General features: G+C 50.5%; 1 protein-coding gene across 1 annotated transcript; it reads left to right on the top strand.

Moving 5' to 3' along the window:
- Nucleotides 1-12,764: 12,764 nt before the first annotated feature.
- LOC120043634 (actin, cytoplasmic 1) lies at nucleotides 12,765-17,020 on the top strand. Its single transcript, XM_038988188.1, has 6 exons — nucleotides 12,765-12,897; nucleotides 14,205-14,333; nucleotides 14,690-14,929; nucleotides 15,406-15,844; nucleotides 15,957-16,138; nucleotides 16,510-17,020. The coding sequence occupies exons 2-6, from the start codon at nucleotides 14,211-14,213 to the stop codon at nucleotides 16,651-16,653; spliced, it is 1,128 nt and encodes a 375-aa protein (XP_038844116.1). The 5' UTR covers nucleotides 12,765-12,897; nucleotides 14,205-14,210; the 3' UTR covers nucleotides 16,654-17,020.
- Nucleotides 17,021-25,409: the final 8,389 nt, after the last annotated feature.

Here is a 25,409-nt window from a genome sequence, read left to right as displayed (position 1 = left end):
TAGGGCTTAGGGGACTAGGAGTTAGGATGCATCATGTTAGGGCTTGGGGACTAGGAGTTAGGATCATCATGTTAGGGCTTGGGGGACTAGGATGCATCATGTTAGGGCTTGGGGGACTAGATGCATTTAGTTAGGGCTAGGAGTTAGATGCATCATGTTTAGGGCCTGGGGACTAGGAGTTAGGATGCATCATGTTAGGGCTTGGGGACTAGGAGTTAGGATGCATCATGTGAGGGCTTGGGACTAGGAGTTAGGCATCATGTTAGGGCTTGGGGGACTAGGAGTTAGGATGCATCATGTTAGGCTTGGGGGACTAGGAGTTAGGATGCATCATGTTAGGGCTTGGGGGACTAGGATTAGGATGCATCATGTTAGGGCTTGGGACTAGGAGTTAGGATGCATCATGTTAGGGCTTAGGGGACTAGGAGTTAGGATGCATCATGTGAGGGCTTAGGGACTAGGAGTTAGGATGCATCTGTTAGGGCTTGGGGGACTAGGAGTTAGGATGCATCATGTTAGGGCTTGGGGACTAGGAGTTAGGATGCATCATGTTAGGGCTTGGGGACTAGGAGTTAGGATGCATCATGTTAGGGCTTGGGGGACTAGGAGTTAGGATGCATCATGTTAGGGCTTGGGGGACTAGGAGTTAGGATGCATCATGTTAAGGGCTTGGGGACTAGGAGTTAGGATGCATCATGTTAGGGCTTGGGGGACTAGGAGGTTAGGAATGCATCATGTTAGGGCTTGGGGGACTAGGAGTTAGGATGCATCATGTTAGGGCTTGGGGACTAGGAGTTAGGATGCATCATGTTAGGGCTTGGGGACTAGGAGTTAGGATGCATCATGTTAGGGCTTGGGGGACTAGGAGTTAGGATGCATCATGTTAGGGCTTAGGGGACTAGGAGTTAGGGATGCATCATGTTAGGGCTTGGGGGACTAGGAGTTAGGATGCATCATGTTAGGGCTTGGGGACTAGGAGTTAGGATGCATCATGTTAGGGCTTAGGGGACTAGGAGTTAGGATGCATCATGTAGGGCTTGGGGGACTAGGAGTTAGGATGCATCATGTTAGGGCTTGGGGACTAGGAGTTAGGATGCATCATGTTAGGGCTTGGGGACTAGGAGTTAGGATGCATCATGTTAGGGCTTAGGGGGACTAGGAGTTAGGATGCATCATGTTAGGGCTTGGGGACTAGGAGTTAGGATGCATCATGTTAGGGCTTAGGGACTAGGAGTTAGGATGCATCATGTTAGGGCTTGGGGACTAGGAGTTAGGATGCATCATGTTAGGGCTTGGGGACTAGGAGTTAGGATGCATCATGTTAGGCTTGGGGGACTAGGAGTTAGGATGCATCATGTTAGGGCTTGGGGACTAGGAGTTAGGATGCATCATGTGAGGGCTTGGGGACTAGGAGTTAGGATGCATCATGTTAGGGCTTGGGGACTAGGAGTTAGGATGCATCATGTTAGGGCTTGGGGGACTAGGAGTTAGGATGCATCATGTTAGGGCTTGGGGACTAGGAGTTAGGATGCATCATGTTAGGGCTTGGGGGACTAGGAGTTAGGATGCATCATGTTAGGGCTTGGGGGACTAGGAGTTAGGATGCATCATGTTAGGGCTTAGGGGACTAGGAGTTAGGATGCATCATGTTAGGGCTTGGGGACTAGGAGTTAGGATGCATCATGTTAGGCTTGGGGACTAGGAGTTAGGATGCATCATGTGAGGGCTTGGGGACTAGGAGTTAGGATGCATCATGTTAGGGCTTGGGGGACTAGGAGTTAGGATGCATCATGTTAGGGCTTGGGGGACTAGGAGTTAGGATGCATCATGTTAGGGCTTGGGGACTAGGAGTTAGGATGCATCATGTTAGGGCTTGGGGGACTAGGAGTTAGGATGCATCATGTTAGGGCTTGGGGACTAGGAGTTAGGATGCATCATGTTAGGGCTTGGGGACTAGGAGTTAGGATGCATCATGTTAGGGCTTAGGGGACTAGGAGTTAGGATGCATCATGTTAGGGCGTAGGGGACTAGGAGTTAGGATGCATCATGTTAGGGTTTAGGGGACTAGGAGCTAGGATGCATCATGTGAGGGCTTAGGGGACTAGGAGCTAGGATGCATCATGTTAGGGCTTGGGGACTAGGAGTTAGGATGCATCATGTGAGGGCTTGGGGACTAGGAGTTAGGATGCATCATGTTAGGGCTTGGGGGACTAGGAGTTAGGATGCATCATGTTAGGGCTTGGGGACTAGGAGTTAGGATGCATCATGTTAAGGCTTAGGGGACTAGGAGATAGGATGCATCATGTTAGGGCTTGGGGACTAGGAGTTAGGATGCATCATGTTAGGGCTTAGGGGACTAGGAGTTAGGATGCATCATGTTAGGGCTTGGGGACTAGGAGTTAGGATGCATCATGTTAGGGCTTGGGGGACTAGGATGCATCATGTTAGGGCTTGGGGGACTAGGATGCATCATGTTAGGGCTAGGAGTTAGGATGCATCATGTTAGGGCCTGGGGACTAGGAGTTAGGATGCATCATGTTAGGGCTTGGGGACTAGGAGTTAGGATGCATCATGTGAGGGCTTGGGGACTAGGAGTTAGGATGCATCATGTTAGGGCTTGGGGGACTAGGAGTTAGGATGCATCATGTTAGGGCTTGGGGGACTAGGAGTTAGGATGCATCATGTTAGGGCTTGGGGGACTAGGAGTTAGGATGCATCATGTTAGGGCTTGGGGACTAGGAGTTAGGATGCATCATGTTAGGGCTTAGGGGACTAGGAGTTAGGATGCATCATGTGAGGGCTTAGGGACTAGGAGTTAGGATGCATCATGTTAGGGCTTGGGGGACTAGGAGTTAGGATGCATCATGTTAGGGCTTGGGGACTAGGAGTTAGGATGCATCATGTTAGGGCTTGGGGACTAGGAGTTAGGATGCATCATGTGAGGGCTTGGGGACTAGGAGTTAGGATGCATCATGTTAGGGCTTAGGGACTAGGAGTTAGGATGCATCATGTTAGGGCTTGGGGACTAGGAGTTAGGATGCATCATGTTAGGGCTTGGGGACTAGGAGTTAGGATGCATCATGTTAGGGCTTGGGGACTAGGAGTTAGGATGCATCATGTGAGGGCTTGGGGGACTAGGAGTTAGGATGCATCATGTGAGGGCTTGGGGACTAGGAGTTAGGATGCATCATGTGAGGGCTTGGGGACTAGGAGTTAGGATGCATCATGTTAGGGCTTGGGGGACTAGGAGTTAGGATGCATCATGTTAGGGCTTGGGGACTAGGAGTTAGGATGCATCATGTTAGGGCTTAGGGGACTAGGAGTTAGGATGCATCATGTGAGGGCTTGGGGACTAGGAGTTAGGATGCATCATGTTAGGGCTTAGGGACTAGGAGTTAGGATGCATCATGTTAGGGCTTGGGGGACTAGGAGTTAGGATGCATCATGTTAGGGCTTGGGGACTAGGAGTTAGGATGCATCATGTGAGGGCTTGGGGACTAGGAGTTAGGATGCATCATGTGAGGGCTTAGGGGGACTAGGAGTTAGGATGCATCATGTGAGGGCTTAGGGGACTAGGAGTTAGGATGCATCATGTTAGGGCTTGGGGGACTAGGAGTTAGGATGCATCATGTTAGGGCTTGGGGGACTAGGAGTTAGGATGCATCATGTTAGGGCTTAGGGGACTAGGAGTTAGGATGCATCATGTTAGGGCTTGGGGGACTAGGAGTTAGGATGCATCATGTTAGGGCTTGGGGACTAGGAGTTAGGATGCATCATGTGAGGGCTTGGGGACTAGGAGTTAGGATCCATCATGTTAGGGCTTAGGGACTAGGAGTTAGGATGCATCATGTTAGGGCTTGGGGGACTAGGAGTTAGGATGCATCATGTTAGGGCTTGGGGACTAGGAGTTAGGATGCATCATGTTAGGGCCTGGGGGACTAGGAGTTAGGATGCATCATGTGAGGGCTTGGGGACTAGGAGTTAGGATGCATCATGTTAGGGCTTGGGGGACTAGGAGTTAGGATGCATCATGTTAGGGCTTGGGGACTAGGAGTTAGGATGCATCATGTTAGGGCTTGGGGGACTAGGAGTTAGGATGCATCATGTGAGGGCTTGGGTACTAGGAGTTAGGATGCATCATGTTAGGGCTTGGGGGACTAGGAGTTAGGATGCATCATGTTAGGGCTTAGGGGACTAGGAGTTAGGATGCATCATGTTAGGGCTTAGGGGACTAGGAGTTAGGATGCATAATGTTAGGGCTTAGGGGACTAGGAGTTAGGATGCATCATGTTAGGGCTTAGGGGACTAGGAGTTAGGATGCATCATGTTAGGGCTTAGGGACTAGGAGTTAGGATGCATCATGTTAGGGCTTGGGGGACTAGGAGTTAGGATGCATCATGTTAGGGCTTGGGGACTAGGAGTTAGGATGCATCATGTTAGGGCTTAGGGGGACTAGGAGTTAGGATGCATCATGTGAGGGCTTGGGGACTAGGAGTTAGGATGCATCATGTTAGGGCTTGGGGACTAGGAGTTAGGATGCATCATGTGAGGGCTTGGGGACTAGGAGTTAGGATGCATCATGTTAGGGCTTGGGGGACTAGGAGTTAGGATGCATCATGTGAGGGCTTGGGGGACTAGGAGTTAGGATGCATCATGTTAGGGCTTAGGGGACTAGGAGTTAGGATGCATCATGTGAGGGCTTAGGGGACTAGGAGTTAGGATGCATCATGTTAGGGCTTGGGGGACTAGGAGTTAGGATGCATCATGTTAGGGCTTGGGGGACTAGGAGTTCGGATGCATCATGTTAGGGCTTAGGGGACTAGGAGTTAGGATGCATCATGTTAGGGCTTGGGGGACTAGGAGTTAGGATGCATCATGTTAGGGCTTGGGGACTAGGAGTTAGGATGCATCATGTGAGGGCTTGGGGACTAGGAGTTAGGATGCATCATGTTAGGGCTTAGGGACTAGGAGTTAGGATGCATCATGTTAGGGCTTAGGGGGACTAGGAGTTAGGATGCATCATGTTAGGGCTTAGGGGGACTAGGAGTTAGGATGCATCATGTTAGGGCTTGGGGACTAGGAGTTAGGATGCATCATGTTAGGGCCTGGGGGACTAGGAGTTAGGATGCATCATGTTAGGGCTTGGGGGACTAGGAGTTAGGATGCATCATGTTAGGGCTTAGGGGACTAGGAGTTAGGATGCATCATGTTAGGGCTTAGGGGACTAGGAGTTAGGATGCATCATGTTAGGGCTTAGGGGACTAGGAGTTAGGATGCATCATGTTAGGGCTTAGGGGACTAGGAGTTAGGATGCATCATGTTAGGGCTTAGGGACTAGGAGTTAGGATGCATCATGTTAGGGCTTGGGGGACTAGGAGTTAGGATGCATCATGTTAGGGCTTGGGGACTAGGAGTTAGGATGCATCATGTTAGGGCTTAGGGGACTAGGAGTTAGGATGCATCATGTTAGGGCTTAGGGGGACTAGGAGTTAGGATGCATCATGTGAGGGCTTGGGGACTAGGAGTTAGGATGCATCATGTTAGGGCTTGGGGACTAGGAGTTAGGATGCATCATGTGAGGGCTTGGGGACTAGGAGTTAGGATGCATCATGTTAGGGCTTGGGGGACTAGGAGTTAGGATGCATCATGTGAGGGCTTGGGGGACTAGGAGTTAGGATGCATCATGTTAGGGCTTAGGGGACTAGGAGTTAGGATGCATCATGTGAGGGCTTGGGGACTAGGAGTTAGGATGCATCATGTTAGGGCTTGGGGACTAGGAGTTAGGATGCATCATGTGAGGGCTTGGGGGACTAGGAGTTAGGATGCATCATGTTAGGGCTTAGGGGACTAGGAGTTAGGATGCATCATGTTAGGGCTTGGGGGACTAGGAGTTAGGATGCATCATGTTAGGGCTTGGGGACTAGGAGTTAGGATGCATCATGTGAGGGCTTGGGGACTAGGAGTTAGGATGCATCATGTTAGGGCTTGGGGGACTAGGAGTTAGGATGCATCATGTGAGGGCTTGGGGGACTAGGAGTTAGGATGCATCATGTGAGGGCTTGGGGGACTAGGAGTTAGGATGCATCATGTTAGGGCTTGGGGGACTAGGAGTTAGGATGCATCATGTGAGGGCTTGGGGACTAGGAGTTAGGATGCATCATGTTAGGGCTTAGGGGGACTAGGAGTTAGGATGCATCATGTGAGGGCTTGGGGACTAGGAGTTAGGATGCATCATGTTAGGGCTTAGGGGGACTAGGAGTTAGGATGCATCATGTGAGGGCTTGGGGGACTAGGAGTTAGGATGCATCATGTTAGGGTTTAGGGGGACTAGGAGTTAGGATGCATCATGTTAGGGCTTGGGGGACTAGGAGTTAGGATGCATCATGTTAGGGCTTGGGGACTAGGAGTTAGGATGCATCATGTGAGGGCTTAGGGGACTAGGAGTTAGGATGCATCATGTTAGGGCTTAGGGGGCTAGGAGTTAGGATGCATCATGTGAGGGCTTGGGGACTAGGAGTTAGGATGCATCATGTGAGGGCTTGGGGACTAGGAGTTAGGATGCATCATGTGAGGGCTTGGGGGACTAGGAGTTAGGATGCATCATGTTAGGGCTTGGGGACTAGGAGTTAGGATGCATCATGTTAGGGCTTAGGGGGCTAGGAGTTAGGATGCATCATGTTAGGGCTTAGGGGGCTAGGAGTTAGGATGCATCATGTTAGGGCTTAGGGGACTAGGAGTTAGGATGCATCATGTTAGGGCTTAGGGGACTAGGAGTTAGGATGCATCATGTTAGGGCTTGGGGGACTAGGAGTTAGGATGCATCATGTTAGGGCTTAGGGGACTAGGAGTTAGGATGCATCATGTTAGGGCTTGGGGACTAGGAGTTAGGATGCATCATGTTAGGGCTTGGGGGACTAGGAGTTAGGATGCATCATGTTAGGGCTTGGGGGACTAGGAGTTAGGATGCATCATGTTAGGGCTTAGGGGACTAGGAGTTAGGATGCATCATGTGAGGGCTTGGGGGACTAGGAGTTAGGATGCATCATGTTAGGGCTTAGGGACTAGGAGTTAGGATGCATCATGTTAGGGCTTAGGGACTAGGAGTTAGGATGCATCATGTTAGGGCTTGGGGGACTAGGAGTTAGGATGCATCATGTTAGGGCTTGGGGACTAGGAGTTAGGATGCATAATGTTAGGGCTTGGGGGACTAGGAGTTAGGATGCATCATGTGAGGGCTTGGGGGACTAGGAGTTAGGATGCATCATGTGAGGGCTTGGGGACTAGGAGTTAGGATGCATCATGTTAGGGCTTAGGGGACTAGGAGTTAGGATGCATCATGTTAGGGCTTGGGGGACTAGGAGTTAGGATGCATCATGTTAGGGCTTGGGGGACTAGGAGTTAGGATGCATCATGTTAGGGCTTAGGGGACTAGGAGTTAGGATGCATCATGTTAGGGCTTGGGGACTAGGAGTTAGGATGCATCATGTTATGGCTTGGGGGACTAGGAGTTAGGATGCATCATGTTAGGGCCTGGGGACTAGGAGTTAGGATGCATCATGTTAGGGCTTGGGGGACTAGGAGTTAGGATGCATCATGTTAGGGCCTGGGGACTAGGAGTTAGGATGCATCATGTTAGGGCTTAGGGGGCTAGGAGTTAGGATGCATCATGTTAGGGCTTAGGGGACTAGGAGTTAGGATGCATCATGTTAGGGCTTGGGGGACTAGGAGTTAGGATGCATCATGTTAGGGCTTGGGGGACTAGGAGTTAGGATGCATCATGTTAGGGCTTGGGGACTAGGAGTTAGGATGCATCATGTTAGGGCTTAGGGGACTAGGAGTTAGGATGCATCATGTTAGGGCTTGGGGGACTAGGAGTTAGGATGCATCATGTTAGGGCTTAGGGGACTAGGAGTTAGGATGCATCATGTTAGGGCTTGGGGGACTAGGAGTTAGGATGCATCATGTTAGGGCTTAGGGGACTAGGAGTTAGGATGCATCATGTTAGGGCTTGGGGGACTAGGAGTTAGGATGCATCATGTTAGGGCTTGGGGGACTAGGAGTTAGGATGCATCATGTTAGGGCTTGGGGGACTAGGAGTTAGGATGCATCATGTTAGGGCTTAGGGGACTAGGAGTTAGGATGCATCATGTTAGGGCTTGGGGACTAGGAGTTAGGATGCATCATGTTAGGGCTTAGGGGACTAGGAGTTAGGATGCATCATGTTAGGGCTTGGGGACTAGGAGTTAGGATGCATCATGTTAGGGCTTGGGGGACTAGGAGTTAGGATGCATCATGTTAGGGCTTGGGGGACTAGGAGTTAGGATGCATCATGTTAGGGCTTGGGGACTAGGAGTTAGGATGCATCATGTGAGGGCTTGGGGACTAGGAGTTAGGATGCATCATGTTAGGGCTTAGGGGACTAGGAGTTAGGATGCATCATGTTAGGGCTTGGGGACTAGGAGTTAGGATGCATCATGTGAGGGCTTGGGGGACTAGGATTTAGGATGCATCATGTGAGGGCTTAGGGGGCTAGGAGTTAGGATGCATCATGTTAGGGCTTGGGGACTAGGAGTTAGGATGCATCATGTGAGGGCTTGGAGACTAGGAGCTAGGATGCATCATGTTAGGGCTTAGGGGACTAGGAGTTAGGATGCATCATGTTAGGGCTTAGGGGACTAGGAGTTAGGATGCATCATGTTAGGGCTTGGGGACTAGGAGTTAGGATGCATCATGTTAGGGCTTGGGGACTAGGAGTTAGGATGCATCATGTTAGGGCTTAGGGGACTAGGAGTTAGGATGCATCATGTTAGGGCTTGGGGGACTAGGAGTTAGGATGCATCATGTTAGGGCTTGGGGGACTAGGAGTTAGGATGCATCATGTTAGGGCTTAGGGGACTAGGAGTTAGGATGCATCATGTGAGGGCTTGGGGGACTAGGAGTTAGGATGCATCATGTTAGGGCTTAGGGACTAGGAGTTAGGATGCATCATGTTAGGGCTTAGGGACTAGGAGTTAGGATGCATCATGTTAGGGCTTGGGGGACTAGGAGTTAGGATGCATCATGTTAGGGCTTGGGGACTAGGAGTTAGGATGCATAATGTTAGGGCTTGGGGGACTAGGAGTTAGGATGCATCATGTGAGGGCTTGGGGGACTAGGAGTTAGGATGCATCATGTGAGGGCTTGGGGACTAGGAGTTAGGATGCATCATGTTAGGGCTTAGGGGACTAGGAGTTAGGATGCATCATGTTAGGGCTTGGGGGACTAGGAGTTAGGATGCATCATGTTAGGGCTTGGGGGACTAGGAGTTAGGATGCATCATGTTAGGGCTTAGGGGACTAGGAGTTAGGATGCATCATGTTAGGGCTTGGGGACTAGGAGTTAGGATGCATCATGTTATGGCTTGGGGGACTAGGAGTTAGGATGCATCATGTTAGGGCCTGGGGACTAGGAGTTAGGATGCATCATGTTAGGGCTTGGGGGACTAGGAGTTAGGATGCATCATGTTAGGGCCTGGGGACTAGGAGTTAGGATGCATCATGTTAGGGCTTAGGGGGCTAGGAGTTAGGATGCATCATGTTAGGGCTTAGGGGACTAGGAGTTAGGATGCATCATGTTAGGGCTTGGGGGACTAGGAGTTAGGATGCATCATGTTAGGGCTTGGGGGACTAGGAGTTAGGATGCATCATGTTAGGGCTTGGGGACTAGGAGTTAGGATGCATCATGTTAGGGCTTAGGGGACTAGGAGTTAGGATGCATCATGTTAGGGCTTGGGGGACTAGGAGTTAGGATGCATCATGTTAGGGCTTAGGGGACTAGGAGTTAGGATGCATCATGTTAGGGCTTGGGGGACTAGGAGTTAGGATGCATCATGTTAGGGCTTAGGGGACTAGGAGTTAGGATGCATCATGTTAGGGCTTGGGGGACTAGGAGTTAGGATGCATCATGTTAGGGCTTGGGGGACTAGGAGTTAGGATGCATCATGTTAGGGCTTGGGGGACTAGGAGTTAGGATGCATCATGTTAGGGCTTAGGGGACTAGGAGTTAGGATGCATCATGTTAGGGCTTGGGGACTAGGAGTTAGGATGCATCATGTTAGGGCTTAGGGGACTAGGAGTTAGGATGCATCATGTTAGGGCTTGGGGACTAGGAGTTAGGATGCATCATGTTAGGGCTTGGGGGACTAGGAGTTAGGATGCATCATGTTAGGGCTTGGGGGACTAGGAGTTAGGATGCATCATGTTAGGGCTTGGGGACTAGGAGTTAGGATGCATCATGTGAGGGCTTGGGGACTAGGAGTTAGGATGCATCATGTTAGGGCTTAGGGGACTAGGAGTTAGGATGCATCATGTTAGGGCTTGGGGACTAGGAGTTAGGATGCATCATGTGAGGGCTTGGGGGACTAGGATTTAGGATGCATCATGTGAGGGCTTAGGGGGCTAGGAGTTAGGATGCATCATGTTAGGGCTTGGGGACTAGGAGTTAGGATGCATCATGTGAGGGCTTGGAGACTAGGAGCTAGGATGCATCATGTTAGGGCTTGGGGACTAGGAGTTAGGATGCATCATGTGAGGGCGTAGGGGACTAGGAGTTAGGATGCATCATGTGAGGGCTTGGGGACTAGGAGTTAGGATGCATCATGTTAGGGCTTAGGGGACTAGGAGTTAGGATGCATCATGTGAGGGCTTGGGGACTAGGAGTTAGGATGCATCATGTTAGGGCTTGGGGGACTAGGAGTTAGGATGCATCATGTTAGGGCTTGGGGACTAGGAGCTAGGATGCATCATGTTAGGGCCTGGGGGACTAGGAGTTAGGATGCATCATGTTAGGGCTTAGGGGACTAGGAGTTAGGATGCATCATGTTAGGGCTTAGGGGACTAGGAGTTAGGATGCATCATGTTAGGGCTTGGGTACTAGGAGTTAGGATGCATCATGTTAGGGCTTGGGGACTAGGAGTTAGGATGCATCATGTTAGGGCTTAGGGGACTAGGAGTTAGGATGCATCATGTTAGGGCTTGGGGGACTAGGAGTTAGGATGCATCATGTTAGGGCTTGGGGACTAGGAGCTAGGATGCATCATGTTAGGGCCTGGGGGACTAGGAGTTAGGATGCATCATGTTAGGGCTTAGGGGACTAGGAGTTAGGATGCATCATGTTAGGGCTTAGGGGACTAGGAGTTAGGATGCATCATGTTAGGGCTTGGGGACTAGGAGTTAGGATGCATCATGTTAGGGCTTGGGGACTAGGAGTTAGGATGCATCATGTTAGGGCTTAGGGGACTAGGAGTTAGGATGCATCATGTGAGGGCTTAGGGGACTAGGAGTTAGGATGCATCATGTTAGGGCTTGGGGGACTAGGAGTTAGGATGCATCATGTGAGGGCTTGGGGGACTAGGAGTTAGGATGCATCATGTTAGGGCTTGGGGGACTAGGAGTTAGGATGCATCATGTGAGGGCTTGGGGACTAGGAGTTAGGATGCATCATGTGAGGGCTAGGGGACTAGGAGTTAGGATGCATCATGTTAGGGCTTGGGGGACTAGGAGTTAGGATGCATCATGTTAGGGCTTGGGGACTAGGAGTTAGGATGCATCATGTTAGGGCTTGGGGACTAGGAGTTAGGATGCATCATGTGAGGGCTTGGGGACTAGGAGTTAGGATGCATCATGTTAGGGCTTGGGGGACTAGGAGTTAGGATGCATCATGTTAGGGCTTGGGGGACTAGGAGTTAGGATGCATCATGTTAGGGCTTGGGGGACTAGGAGTTAGGATGCATCATGTTAGGGCTTGGGGGACTAGGAGTTAGGATGCATCATGTTAGGGCTTAGGGGACTAGGAGTTAGGATGCATCATGTTAGGGCTTGGGGACTAGGAGTTAGGATGCATCATGTTAGGGCTTGGGGGACTAGGAGTTAGGATGCATCATGTTAGGGCTTGGGGGACTAGGAGTTAGGATGCATCATGTTAGGGCTTAGGGGACTAGGAGTTAGGATGCATCATGTTAGGGCTTGGGGACTAGGAGTTAGGATGCATCATGTTAGGGCTTGGGGGACTAGGATGCATCATGTGAGGGCTTGGGGGACTAGGAGCTAGGATGCATCATGTTAGGGCTTGGGGACTAGGAGCTAGGATGCATCATGTGAGGGCTTGGGGGACTAGGAGTTAGGATGCATGTGAGGAATGGTGTCAGGTCAATGCGTGTGTATTTAACACGTCTGTAGCTGTAATAGTGTGTTAACACTTCTGTCTGTTTGGACGTAGCAGTTAGCTACCTAGCTAGCTAGCGGCTCCTACACTTCTGAGTGAACACTGACCGCTCAACACTACAACACACAACCAGGGGACACTGTGTGAGCCCTAAATGCTTCTCCAGCCCGAACTAACCACTACCGCTGCATTTTAAAACGGGGATTAACCGTGCTCTGTATAAATCAAGTTTAAGTTTATAAGGCCTTAAGAAAAACATTTTATATATTTCCTCCTTTTTTCTCATAAGTCGGGAAGAGAGAGAGAGAGAGAGAGAGAGAGAGAGAGAGAGAGAGAGAGAGAGAGAGAGAGAGAGAGAGAGAGAGAGAGAGAGAGAGAGAGAGAGAGAGAGAGAGAGAGAGAGAGAGAGAGAGAAGGGGCGTTTCACAAGCGGCTGTAGTTTAGTTGCAGTAAGCAGCAGCGTGTTACGCGGCGACGCGCCCGGTTCCGTGACACCGGACCAATCAGATCGCGCAAATCCGAAAGTTTACCTTTTATGGCTCGAGCCGGGCATCTGACCGGAGATAAAAACCACGCGCCCACCGAATACCGGCTCACTTTTGAGGCGCCGTCACACGCAGTTCGTGCGGGATATCATTTACCCTTGAAACAGGTTTCCTTAACAGCGACAAGCCACCCCCCCCCCAAAACCAAAAGGTAAGAATAGCGACATTTCTCAACTATTTCATGGCGTTTGTTTGATAACAGATACAAAGTAAACACGGCTCTGGCTGCATATTTGAGTATTTAATCTGGTTTGTAATCTAGTGAGGACATGAACTACAACGCTGTTTGTGTGATAAAGGGTAGATTAACTAGTTAATATGCTGTTTTTAAGTCATATGCATGGTTGATCAGGTTCAGTAGATTGTGTTGGTTGGGTTTGAAACAGTTTGATTTTATAAATGGACATCCTGTTTAATGAATTTATATGCAGGTGTAACTGCGTGACTTGTTAGGTAATCAATAACCGGCTTAAACCCATACAACGGTCCCCTGCAGTAAATCTATTTTTATTAATGTGTTAAAAGGTGTTATTTTCCCAGCCGTTGGATCCCCGGTAAAAGGGGCTCAGGGACGGTCGTCTTTGTTGCGCTCTGCGGCTGGGGGGGTTGAGACCTGGTTTAACCTGCTAGTTAGCTTAGCAACATGTTTAACACCCTCCCTTTCAGACACTCGACACAGTTAGGACACTTAGACGAGCTATGGACGTTAGACTCATTCACTTTATTTTGTGTAGTACTTAAAGCCGTAGTTATTATACCCTGAGCGGTTAGTTAACGGTAAACCGTCCGGTCAGGAGGAAGGGCGACTTCCATCGGCAGTTACCAAGGCGTGGCCAGCAGGAAATGGCCTCTAGTCAGACAGGTTTATATTCACAACACTTGTCTTGGCAGTTAACTAGCTGCATATTAAATAATTATGGCTTGTAGCTTTTTCTTTTGCTTCTCTTGTTGGAGAGCAGTAATTAGCTTTGAAGAGTTAAACAAAGCGTTTAAGTTTTATAAAGATTCATTTTTCAAGTCATAACGCATATTTAAGTCGGGATTTCTACACGGTCACATTCCAGTTTTTTGGAGGTTTATAAAATGGCGGCTGGGGGTGAAATACTACTTGGGTAAGAGGGAGTGGTCACGTCCGGGTTTTGTCAAAAATGTTCCTTTACTGGTTGTGAACCGCAAAAGCTGCACAGACTCCAAAACATGTCCTTATATGGTAATGTCGAAGATGCAGCGCCACTTTCCTTTGTCTAGAGGGCGCAGTGCGGTTTCCACCTAGCGGTCAGAACACAGCATTACAACCTGTCAGGAAGTCAGAAAGTGTTGCGTCATGTCGTCACAGGGCGCTGTGCGGAAGTGTTTCTAAGGGTGACGCTGTGCGGAAGTGTTTAAGGCTGACGCTGTTTGTTTTCTCAAACGTTAAGTGTTTGTGTTCCTATTTATTGACATGTTTCTTTTTTGCAGTTCAAAATGGAAGATGAAATCGCCGCACTGGTTGTTGACAACGGATCCGGTATGTGCAAAGCCGGATTCGCCGGAGATGACGCGCCTCGGGCTGTCTTCCCCTCCATCGTCGGTCGTCCCAGGCATCAGGTGAGGAACCAGGGTTTTACCGGGAAATGGACCTGTTATTGCTAATGCCCAAATGTAAACAAATCATATGATGGGCCTTGAAACATTTTCAACTTTAAAATATTACTGATTGTAATAGTTTGATTAGTGTTTACCATTAATTATAGGCCTAGTGACTAGATGAACCATCCCATAGTATAGATCACATCCCTGAAGTGGCTACATTACAACCAGCACCTTCTCAATGCAGCCAGACTTACTATTGAGCTCATTGCTAACTTAGTTGTTGTATATGCTAACCCCATCATATCTAGTAGTTGGTATGCTAGCTGTGTCCTAGCTAGCGTCTGTATATGCTAACCCTGTCCTGTCTTCAGGGAGTGATGGTTGGGATGGGCCAGAAAGACAGCTACGTGGGAGATGAGGCTCAGAGCAAGAGAGGTATCCTGACTCTGAAGTACCCCATCGAGCACGGCATCGTCACCAACTGGGACGACATGGAGAAGATCTGGCATCACACCTTCTACAACGAGCTGAGAGTGGCTCCAGAGGAGCACCCCGTCCTGCTCACAGAGGCCCCCCTCAACCCCAAAGCCAACAGGGAGAAGATGACCCAGGTACGTCCCCCTCTCCTCCTCTACCCTCTCCCTCTACCCTCTCCTCCTCTACGGTTCAGTTCTGCCTTCTCTTTCCTCACGTTCTCCTCCTCTCCTCCAGGCCGTCTCTTCTGACAGCTGATTTGTCCTCCGTCTCTCTCTGGAAGCTGCAGGTCTTTCTCCTTTCTGTGTTTCTGCACCTTGCTGTCCTTAATGACTGTTATGGCTCGTAGAGCAGTTGCATCACTTTAATGATGACATTTCTAACAAGACGACGGCTCTCTGCCAGCTGACGTACTGTATCAACAGCAACACAGACTCTACAGGGGTCTGTGTCGACCTGCACGGCCCGGTGGGACAGACTGCTGTGTTTCTGAACTCTCTCTCCACTAACTGTTACCCCTTAACTCACTAGATCGCATGTTGTGATTCTCATCCCTCTCTACTGTGGTCCTCAAGCACCTTGAAACTCATCCCTCTCCTCTTGTCTCCCGCAGATCATGTTTGAGACCTTCAACACCCCTGCCATGTACGTGGCCATCCAGGCCGTGTTGTCCCTGTACGCCTCCGGCCGTACCACCGGTATCGTCATGGACTCCGGTGACGGTGTGACCCACACAGTACCCATCTACGAGGGCTACGCTCTGCCCCACGCCATCCTGCGTCTGGATCTGGCCGGCCGCGACCTCACAGACTACCTGATGAAGATCCTGACGGAGCGAGGCTACAGCTTCACCACCACGGCCGAGAGGGAAATCGTTCGCGACATCAAGGAGAAGCTGTGCTACGTGGCGCTGGACTTTGAGCAGGAGATGGGAACCGCCGCCTCCTCTTCCTCCCTGGAGAAGAGCTACGAGCTGCCTGACGGACAGGTCATCACCATCGGCAACGAGAGGTTCCGCTGCCCAGAGGCCCTCTTCCAGCCATCCTTCCTCGGTGAGTCTCTTAACGAACCTCTCTGGAACAGCCGATCCGTGTCAGTCTGGCAGCCGTCTTGTGTTGCGATTGCCCCGTAGTGACGGCCATTTTGTCTCCTCTCTCTCTCCAGGTATGGAGTCTTGCGGCATCCACGAGACCACCTACAACTCCATCATGAAGTGTGACGTGGACATCCGTAAGGACCTGTACGCCAACACGGTGCTGTCCGGAGGAACCACCATGTACCCCGGCATCGCTGACAGGATGCAGAAGGAGATCACCTCTCTGGCTCCCTCAACCATGAAGATCAAGGTAAGAATCACAACCACTACCACTCTGTCCCTTATGAAGACTTACCTACATAGGACACAACAACCACTACCAACTAGGACGAATACCAGTCATCTAATTGGATGTACTGACATTAGTATACCGGTTCTCACTACTAGTAGGCTTAGCTACCAGTCCCTTATAAAGATCACTAATACACAGCTATTACAGTAGTCTAACACTGTAAAATTAACCCATTCATACCTTAAACAGCAATACAATATGGTACTTAGTATCCAGTAGACTTATCTGAGGTCCTTTACCTTTTAATTTAACTAATGTCTCTCTGCTGCCACTGTGGTCAGATGTTAGTACTGCGGTCTAAACCATGTTAATTTAACCCTCTCCTCCAGATCATCGCCCCTCCAGAGCGTAAATACTCCGTCTGGATCGGAGGCTCCATCCTGGCTTCTCTCTCCACCTTCCAGCAGATGTGGATCAGCAAGCAGGAATACGACGAGTCTGGTCCCTCCATCGTCCACCGTAAATGCTTCTAAACCAACAGACTGTTCCCATCCCAAACGACCAACCCAGCCACCCGACTACCACTTCAGCTCTGCCACCAGACACACCACCCGGAGAGAGAGAGGGGGCCGCGGAGTGGAGCCCAAACCCAGCTTCTCAGTCTCATTGGCATGGCTTCTGTTATATTGGCGCTTTTTTTTTGACTCAGGATCTGTGAGAGAAAAAAAAATTAAAACTGGAACGGTGAAACAACAAAGGATTTTAGTAAAAATTTAAGGACCCTGAGATTCTATCATGCAACTGAGGACTTTAAAAAAACGACACATGTACATTCAGTTTCTTTCTTGAGTCATTCCAATTGTTTTGTTAACTTTTCAGAACAGGTATTTGCCTCTGTGAAGGCTGCCGGCTTCCGCCTCTGCCACAACGATCTGTAATATGGGGCAGTATGGCTTGTATGTAAATTATGTCACAACGTCTTTTTTTGTACTTGCAGCCTTAAAGTCTTGGTCCTGTTCATTTTTTTTTTTTGGTTTTTGTTTATGCAAATGAACCCGAGTGACCTCTGCTGGGGGGGGTCAGAGGTGATTAGGGTGCCAGAGGGACCACAGTAGGGGGGGGGGGGGCGGGTCAACTTGTACACTGACTAAACTCCCAATAAAGTGCACATGTGTTCCGACATGACTTCCTGTCTGAGACTCCTTACTTCCTGTATTGTTCACTGTTGTCTGGGTGGGGTGGCGGGAAGCTTTCGGGGGTCAAGCCGATTTTCAAAACACCATACTGGTTCGTTCCTACGGCACAGCTAGAGGAACTACCCTGCACTTTGACAGAACGTACTTCAATCTCTCCTAGCTACCTAAAGATGAATAGATTAATGTAAATCTCTGGATAATGATGCTAGCTATTTAACGGCAAGTCAGTTAAGAACAAATTCTGACTTTCAATGACGGCCTAGGAACAGTGGGTTAACTGCCTCTTCCAGAGGCTGTATACTATACGGGCTAGGAACAGTGGGTCCGGGGGCTGTATACTATACGGGCTAGGAACAGTGGGTCCGGGGGCTGTATACTATACGGGCTAGGAACAGTGGGTCCGGGGGCTGTATACTATACTGGCTAGGAACAGTGGGTCCGGGGGCTGTATACTATACCGGCTAGGAACGGTGGGTCCGGGGGCTGTATACTATACTGGCTAGGAACAGTGGGTCCAGAGGCTGTATACTATACGGGCTAGGAACAGTGGGTCCAGGGGCTGTATACTATACTGGCTAGGAACAGTGGGTCCGGGGGCTGTATACTATACTGGCTAGGAACAGTGGGTTAACTGCCTCTTCCAGAGGCTGTATACTATACGGGCTAGGAACAGTGGGTCCAGGGGCTGTATACTATACGGGCTAGGAACAGTGGGTCCAGGGGCTGTATACTATACGGGCTAGGAACAGTGGGTCCGGGGGCTGTATACTATACTGGCTAGGAACAGTGGGTCCAGGGGCTGTATACTATACTGGCTAGGAACAGTGGGTCCGGGGGCTGTATACTATACTGGCTAGGAAGGGCTGTATACTATACTGGCTAGGAACAGTGGGTCCAGGGGCTGTATACTATACGGGCTAGGAACAGTGGGTCCAGGGGCTGTATACTATACTGGCTAGGAACAGTGGGTTAACTGCCTCTTCCAGGGGCTGTATACTATACTGGCTAGGAACAGTGGGTCCAGGGGCTGTATACTATACTGGCTAGGAACAGTGGGTCCAGGGGCTGTATACTATACGGGCTAGGAACAGTGGGTTAACTGCCTCTTCCAGGGGCTGTATACTATACTGGCTAGGAACAGTGGGTCCAGGGGCTGTATACTATACTGGCTAGGAACAGTGGGTCCAGGGGCTGTATACTATACGGGCTAGGAACAGTGGGTTAACTGCCTCTTCCAGGGGCTGTATACTATACGGGCTAGGAACAGTGGGTCCAGGGGCTGTATACTATACGGGCTAGGAACAGTGGGTCCAGGGGCTGTATACTATACTGGCTAGGAACAGTGGGTCCAGGGGCTGTATACTATACCGGCTAGGAACAGTGGGTCCAGGGGCTGTATACTATACTGGCTAGGAACGGTGGGTCCGGGGGCTGTATACTATACGGGCTAGGAACAGTGGGTCCAGGGGCTGTATACTATACTGGCTAGGAACAGTGGGTCCAGGGGCTGTATACTATACCGGCTAGGAACAGTGGGTCCAGGGGCTGTATACTATACTGGCTAGGAACGGTGGGTCCGGGGGCTGTATACTATACCGGCTAGGAACAGTGGGTTCAGGGGCTGTATACTATACGGGCTAGGAACAGTGGGTCCAGAGGCTGTATACTATACGGGCTAGGAACAGTGGGTCCAGGAGCTGTATACTATACTGGCTAGGAACAGTGGGTCCGGGGGCTGTATACTATACGGGCTAGGAACAGTGGGTCCAGGAGCTGTATACTACACGGGCTAGGAACAGTGGGTCCGGGGGCTGTATACTATACGGGCTAGGAACAGTGGGTCCAGGGGCTGTATACTATACTGGCTAGGAAGGGCTGTATACTATACTGGCTAGGAACAGTGGGTCCAGGGGCTGTATACTATACTGGCTAGGAAGGGCTGTATACTATACTGGCTAGGAACAGTGGGTCCAGGGGCTGTATACTATACTGGCTAGGAACAGTGGGTCCAGGGGCTGTATACTATACCGGCTAGGAACAGTGGGTCCAGGGGCTGTATACTACACTGGCTAGGAACAGTGGGTCCAGGGGCTGTATACTATACTGGCTAGGAACAGTGGGTCCGGGGGCTGTATACTATACTGGCTAGGAACAGTGGGTCCAGGGGCTGTATACTACACTGGCTAGGAACAGTGGGTCCAGGGGCTGTATACTATACTGGCTAGGAACAGTGGGTCCAGGGGCTGTATACTATACGGGCTAGGAACAGTGGGTTAACTGCCTCTTCCAGGGGCTGTATACTATACTGGCTAGGAACAGTGGGTCCAGGGGCTGTATACTATACTGGCTAGGAACAGTGGGTCCAGGGGCTGTATACTATACGGGCTAGGAACAGTGGGTTAACTGCCTCTTCCAGGGGCTGTATACTATACGGGCTAGGAACAGTGGGTCCAGGGGCTGTATACTATACGGGCTAGGAACAGTGGGTCCAGGGGCTGTATACTATACTGGCTAGGAACAGTGGGTCCAGGGGCTGTATACTATACCGGCTAGGAACAGTGGGTTCAGGGGCTGTATACTATACGGGCTAGGAACAGTGGGTCCAGAGGCTGTATACTATACGGGCTAGGAACAGTGGGTCCAGGAGCTGTATACTATACTGGCTAGGAACAGTGGGTCCGGGGGCTGTATACTATACGGGCTAGGAACAGTGGGTCCAGGAGCTGTATACTACACGGGCTAGGAACAGTGGGTCCGGGGGCTGTATACTATACGGGCTAGGAACAGTGGGTCCAGGGGCTGTATACTATACTGGCTAGGAAGGGCTGTATACTATACTGGCTAGGAACAGTGGGTCCAGGGGCTGTATACTATACTGGCTAGGAAGGGCTGTATACTATACTGGCTAGGAACAGTGGGTTAACTGCCTCTTCCAGGGGCTGTATACTACACTGGCTAGGAACAGTGGGTCCAGGGGCTGTATACTATACGGGCTAGGAACAGTGGGTCCAGGGGCTGTATACTATACTGGCTAGGAACAGTGGGTTAACTGCCTCTTCCAGGGGCTGTATACTATACTGGCTAGGAACAGTGGGTCCAGGGGCTGTATACTATACTGGCTAGGAACAGTGGGTCCAGGGGCTGTATACTATACGGGCTAGGAACAGTGGGTTAACTGCCTCTTCCAGGGGCTGTATACTATACTGGCTAGGAACAGTGGGTCCAGGGGCTGTATACTATACTGGCTAGGAACAGTGGGTCCAGGGGCTGTATACTATACGGGCTAGGAACAGTGGGTTAACTGCCTCTTCCAGGGGCTGTATACTATACGGGCTAGGAACAGTGGGTCCAGGGCCTGTATACTATACGGGCTAGGAACAGTGGGTCCAGGGGCTGTATACTATACTGGCTAGGAACAGTGGGTCCAGGGGCTGTATACTATACCGGCTAGGAACAGTGGGTCCAGGGGCTGTATACTATACTGGCTAGGAACGGTGGGTCCGGGGGCTGTATACTATACGGGCTAGGAACAGTGGGTCCAGGGGCTGTATACTATACTGGCTAGGAACAGTGGGTCCAGGGGCTGTATACTATACCGGCTAGGAACAGTGGGTCCAGGGGCTGTATACTATACTGGCTAGGAACGGTGGGTCCGGGGGCTGTATACTATACCGGCTAGGAACAGTGGGTTCAGGGGCTGTATACTATACGGGCTAGGAACAGTGGGTCCAGAGGCTGTATACTATACGGGCTAGGAACAGTGGGTCCAGGAGCTGTATACTATACTGGCTAGGAACAGTGGGTCCGGGGGCTGTATACTATACGGGCTAGGAACAGTGGGTCCAGGAGCTGTATACTAAACGGGCTAGGAACAGTGGGTCCGGGGGCTGTATACTATACGGGCTAGGAACAGTGGGTCCAGGGGCTGTATACTATACTGGCTAGGAAGGGCTGTATACTATACTGGCTAGGAACAGTGGGTCCAGGGGCTGTATACTATACTGGCTAGGAAGGGCTGTATACTATACTGGCTAGGAACAGTGGGTCCAGGGGCTGTATACTATACTGGCTAGGAACAGTGGGTCCAGGGGCTGTATACTATACCGGCTAGGAACAGTGGGTCCAGGGGCTGTATACTACACTGGCTAGGAACAGTGGGTCCAGGGGCTGTATACTATACTGGCTAGGAACAGTGGGTCCGGGGGCTGTATACTATACTGGCTAGGAACAGTGGGTCCAGGGGCTGTATACTACACTGGCTAGGAACAGTGGGTCCAGGGGCTGTATACTATACTGGCTAGGAACAGTGGGTCCAGGGGCTGTATACTATACTGGCTAGGAACAGTGGGTCCGGGGGCTGTATACTATACTGGCTAGGAACAGTGGGTCCAGGGGCTGTATACTACACTGGCTAGGAACAGTGGGTCCAGGGGCTGTATACTATACTGGCTAGGAACAGTGGGTCCGGGGGCTGTATACTACACTGGCTAGGAACAGTGGGTCCAGGGGCTGTATACTATACTGGCTAGGAAGGGCTGTATACTATACTGGCTAGGAACAGTGGGTCCAGGGGCTGTATACTATACTGGCTAGGAAGGGCTGTATACTATACTGGCTAGGAACAGTGGGTCCAGGGGCTGTATACTATACTGGCTAGGAACAGTGGGTCCAGGGGCTGTATACTATACTGGCTAGGAAGGGCTGTATACTATACTGGCTAGGAACAGTGGGTCCAGGGGCTGTATACTATACTGGCTAGGAACAGTGGGTCCGGGGGCTGTATACTATACTGGCTAGGAACAGTGGGTCCAGGGGCTGTATACTACACTGGCTAGGAACAGTGGGTCCAGGGGCTGTATACTATACTGGCTAGGAACAGTGGGTCCAGGGGCTGTATACTATACTGGCTAGGAACAGTGGGTCCGGGGGCTGTATACTATACTGGCTAGGAACAGTGGGTCCAGGGGCTGTATACTACACTGGCTAGGAACAGTGGGTCCAGGGGCTGTATACTATACTGGCTAGGAACAGTGGGTCCGGGGGCTGTATACTATACTGGCTAGGAACAGTGGGTCCGGGGGCTGTATACTACACTGGCTAGGAACAGTGGGTCCAGGGGCTGTATACTATACTGGCTAGGAAGGGCTGTATACTATACTGGCTAGGAACAGTGGGTCCAGGGGCTGTATACTATACTGGCTAGGAAGGGCTGTATACTATACTGGCTAGGAACAGTGGGTCCAGGGGCTGTATACTATACTGGCTAGGAAGGGCTGTATACTATACTGGCTAGGAACAGTGGGTCCAGGGGCTGTATACTATACTGGCTAGGAACAGTGGGTCCGGGGGCTGTATACTATACTGGCTAGGAACAGTGGGTCCAGGGGCTGTATACTACACTGGCTAGGAACAGTGGGTCCAGGGGCTGTATACTATACTGGCTAGGAACAGTGGGTCCAGGGGCTGTATACTATACTGGCTAGGAACAGTGGGTCCGGGGGCTGTATACTATACTGGCTAGGAACAGTGGGTCCAGGGGCTGTATACTATACTGGCTAGGAACAGTGGGTCCAGGGGCTGTATACTATACTGGCTAGGAACAGTGGGTCCGGGGGCTGTATACTATACTGGCTAGGAACAGTGGGTCCAGGGGCTGTATACTACACTGGCTAGGAACAGTGGGTCCAGGGGCTGTATACTATACTGGCTAGGAACAGTGGGTCCGGGGGCTGTATACTATACTGGCTAGGAACAGTGGGTCCAGGGGCTGTATACTATACTGGCTAGGAACAGTGGGTCCGGGGGCTGTATACTATACTGGCTAGGAACAGTGGGTCCGGGGGCTGTATACTATACCGGCTAGGAACAGTGGGTCCGGGGGCTGTATACTATACCGGCTAGGAACAGTGGGTCCGGGGGCTGTATACTATACCGGCTAGGAACAGTGGGTCCGAGGGCTGTATACTATACCGGCTAGGAACAGTGGGTCCGGGGGCTGTATACTATACCGGCTAGGAACAGTGGGTCCGGGGGCTGTATACTATACGGGCTAGGAACAGTGGGTTCGGGGGCTGTATACTATACGGGCTAGGAACAGTGGGTTCGGGGGCTGTATACTATACGGGCTAGGAACAGTGGGTTCAGGGGCTGTATACTATACTGGCTAGGAACAGTGGGTCCAGGGGCTGTATACTATACGGGCTAGGAACAGTGGGTTCGGGGGCTGTATACTATACGGGCTAGGAACAGTGGGTTCAGGGGCTGTATACTATACTGGCTAGGAACAGTGGGTCCAGGGGCTGTATACTATACTGGCTAGGAACAGTGGGTCCAGGGGCTGTATACTATACTGGCTAGGAACAGTGGGTCCAGGGGCTGTATACTACACTGGCTAGGAACAGTGGGTCCAGGGGCTGTATACTATACCGGCTAGGAACAGTGGGTCCAGGGGCTGTATACTATACGGGCTAGGAACAGTGGGTCCAGGGGCTGTATACTATACTGGCTAGGAACAGTGGGTCCAGGGGCTGTATACTATACTGGCTAGGAACAGTGGGTCCAGGGGCTGTATACTATACTGGCTAGGAACAGTGGGTCCAGGGGCTGTATACTATACTGGCTAGGAACAGTGGGTCCAGGGGCTGTATACTATACTGGCTAGGTGTGGGGATCATTGAATTAGAACTGGGGGTCTCCAACCTTCTGATCATTAGTGTTTTGGAGAGGAGAAACGGGTTGCCAGATTAGATGTTTTTCTAGTTTTCAAATGGGCGTCATCTCATCTCTCCTGCAATGCTCCTCTGGGTCCTAAATTCACCGTCTCTGGTATACCTCTGTCAACAATGGGGAAACTAAGTAGGCCATATTTGTAATTCAGTTTTCCACTCATACCTTTTTAGGTTTCAAAGAATAAGACTCGAGTAATTTCCCTTTAATTGTGATTTTAGGGAGTACGGAATCTTCTGGACAAACGACGGTTCTCTACTGCTGCTCGTTCAATGGCAACGTTTCCAAATAACTACACGTCATATTTCTGCCAGGTAAGTGTACTTTGCGGTTAACATTTAAATTGGAAAGTATGTCTACACACAGGTTTGAGATTTTATGACAACTTTTCAGAATAGTTTTTTTGTCGAGCTACTCCGGTGGGCTGGTAGCTCACGATTAACCTGGAGACTCCTGCAAATCAAATGTTTCTATGAAGCATTTTTACAGCAAAGCACATCGGTGAGTGAACGGGTCCAACTAAACCTGGTTCCGATGGTCGATTTGAGAAGGATCAGAAAGCCCCGGTTCCGATGGTCGATTTGAGAAGGATCAGAAAGCCTTGGTTCCGACGGTCGATTTGAGAAGGATCAGAAAGCCCCGGTTCCGATGGTCGATTTGAGAAGGATCAGAAAGCCTTGGTTCCGACGGTCGATTTGAGAAGGATCAGAAAGCCCCGGTTCCGATGGTCGATTTGAGAAGGATCAGAAAGCCCCGGTTCCGACGGTCGATTTGAGAAGGATCAGAAAGCCCCGGTTCCGATGGTCGATTTGAGAAGGATCAGAAAGCCCTGGTTCCGATGGTAGATTTGAGAAGGATCAGAAAGCCCTGGTTCCGATGGTCGATTTGAGAAGGATCAGAAAGCCCTGGTTCCGATGGTCGATTTGAGACGGATCAGAAAGCCCTGGTTCCGATGGTAGATTTGAGAAGGATCAGAAAGCCCTGGTTCCGACGGTCGATTTGAGAAGGATCAGAAAGCCTTGGTTCCGACGGTCGATTTGAGAAGGATCAGAAAGCCGTGGTCGATTTGAGACGGTCTCATCAACAGCCAACAGGACGTTAGTCAGGTCACTGCTCTGATGAAGTCCATCTCATATAGCCTGGGTACCAGTACCAAGGTGCTTCAACAAAGTACTGAGTAAAGGGTCTGAATACTTATGTAAATAAGATATTTTACTCACTGGGGGTATTGTGATGTCATTCTGGGGTATTGTGATGTCATTCTGGGGTATTGTGATGTCATTATGGGGTATTGTGTGTAGATTGATGAGGAAAGAAACAATTGAATACATTTTAGAACGAGGTTGGAACGTACCAATGTGGAAAAA

The sequence above is a fragment of the Salvelinus namaycush genome, unplaced genomic scaffold, assembly GCF_016432855.1.
Source record: "Salvelinus namaycush isolate Seneca unplaced genomic scaffold, SaNama_1.0 Scaffold980, whole genome shotgun sequence".
NCBI lineage: Eukaryota > Metazoa > Chordata > Actinopteri > Salmoniformes > Salmonidae > Salvelinus > Salvelinus namaycush.
This window is presented reverse-complemented; position numbering and strand designations above follow the sequence as displayed.

Coding starts and splice junctions, on each gene's coding strand:
- LOC120043634 (XM_038988188.1), top strand. CDS start 14,211: ATGGAAGATGAAATCGCCGCACTGGTTGTTGACAACGGATCCGGTATG. Junction 14,930..15,405: donor ACAGGGAGAAGATGACCCAG/GTACGTCCCCCT, acceptor TGTCTCCCGCAG/ATCATGTTTGAGACCTTCAA. Junction 16,139..16,509: donor CCTCAACCATGAAGATCAAG/GTAAGAATCACA, acceptor CCTCTCCTCCAG/ATCATCGCCCCTCCAGAGCG.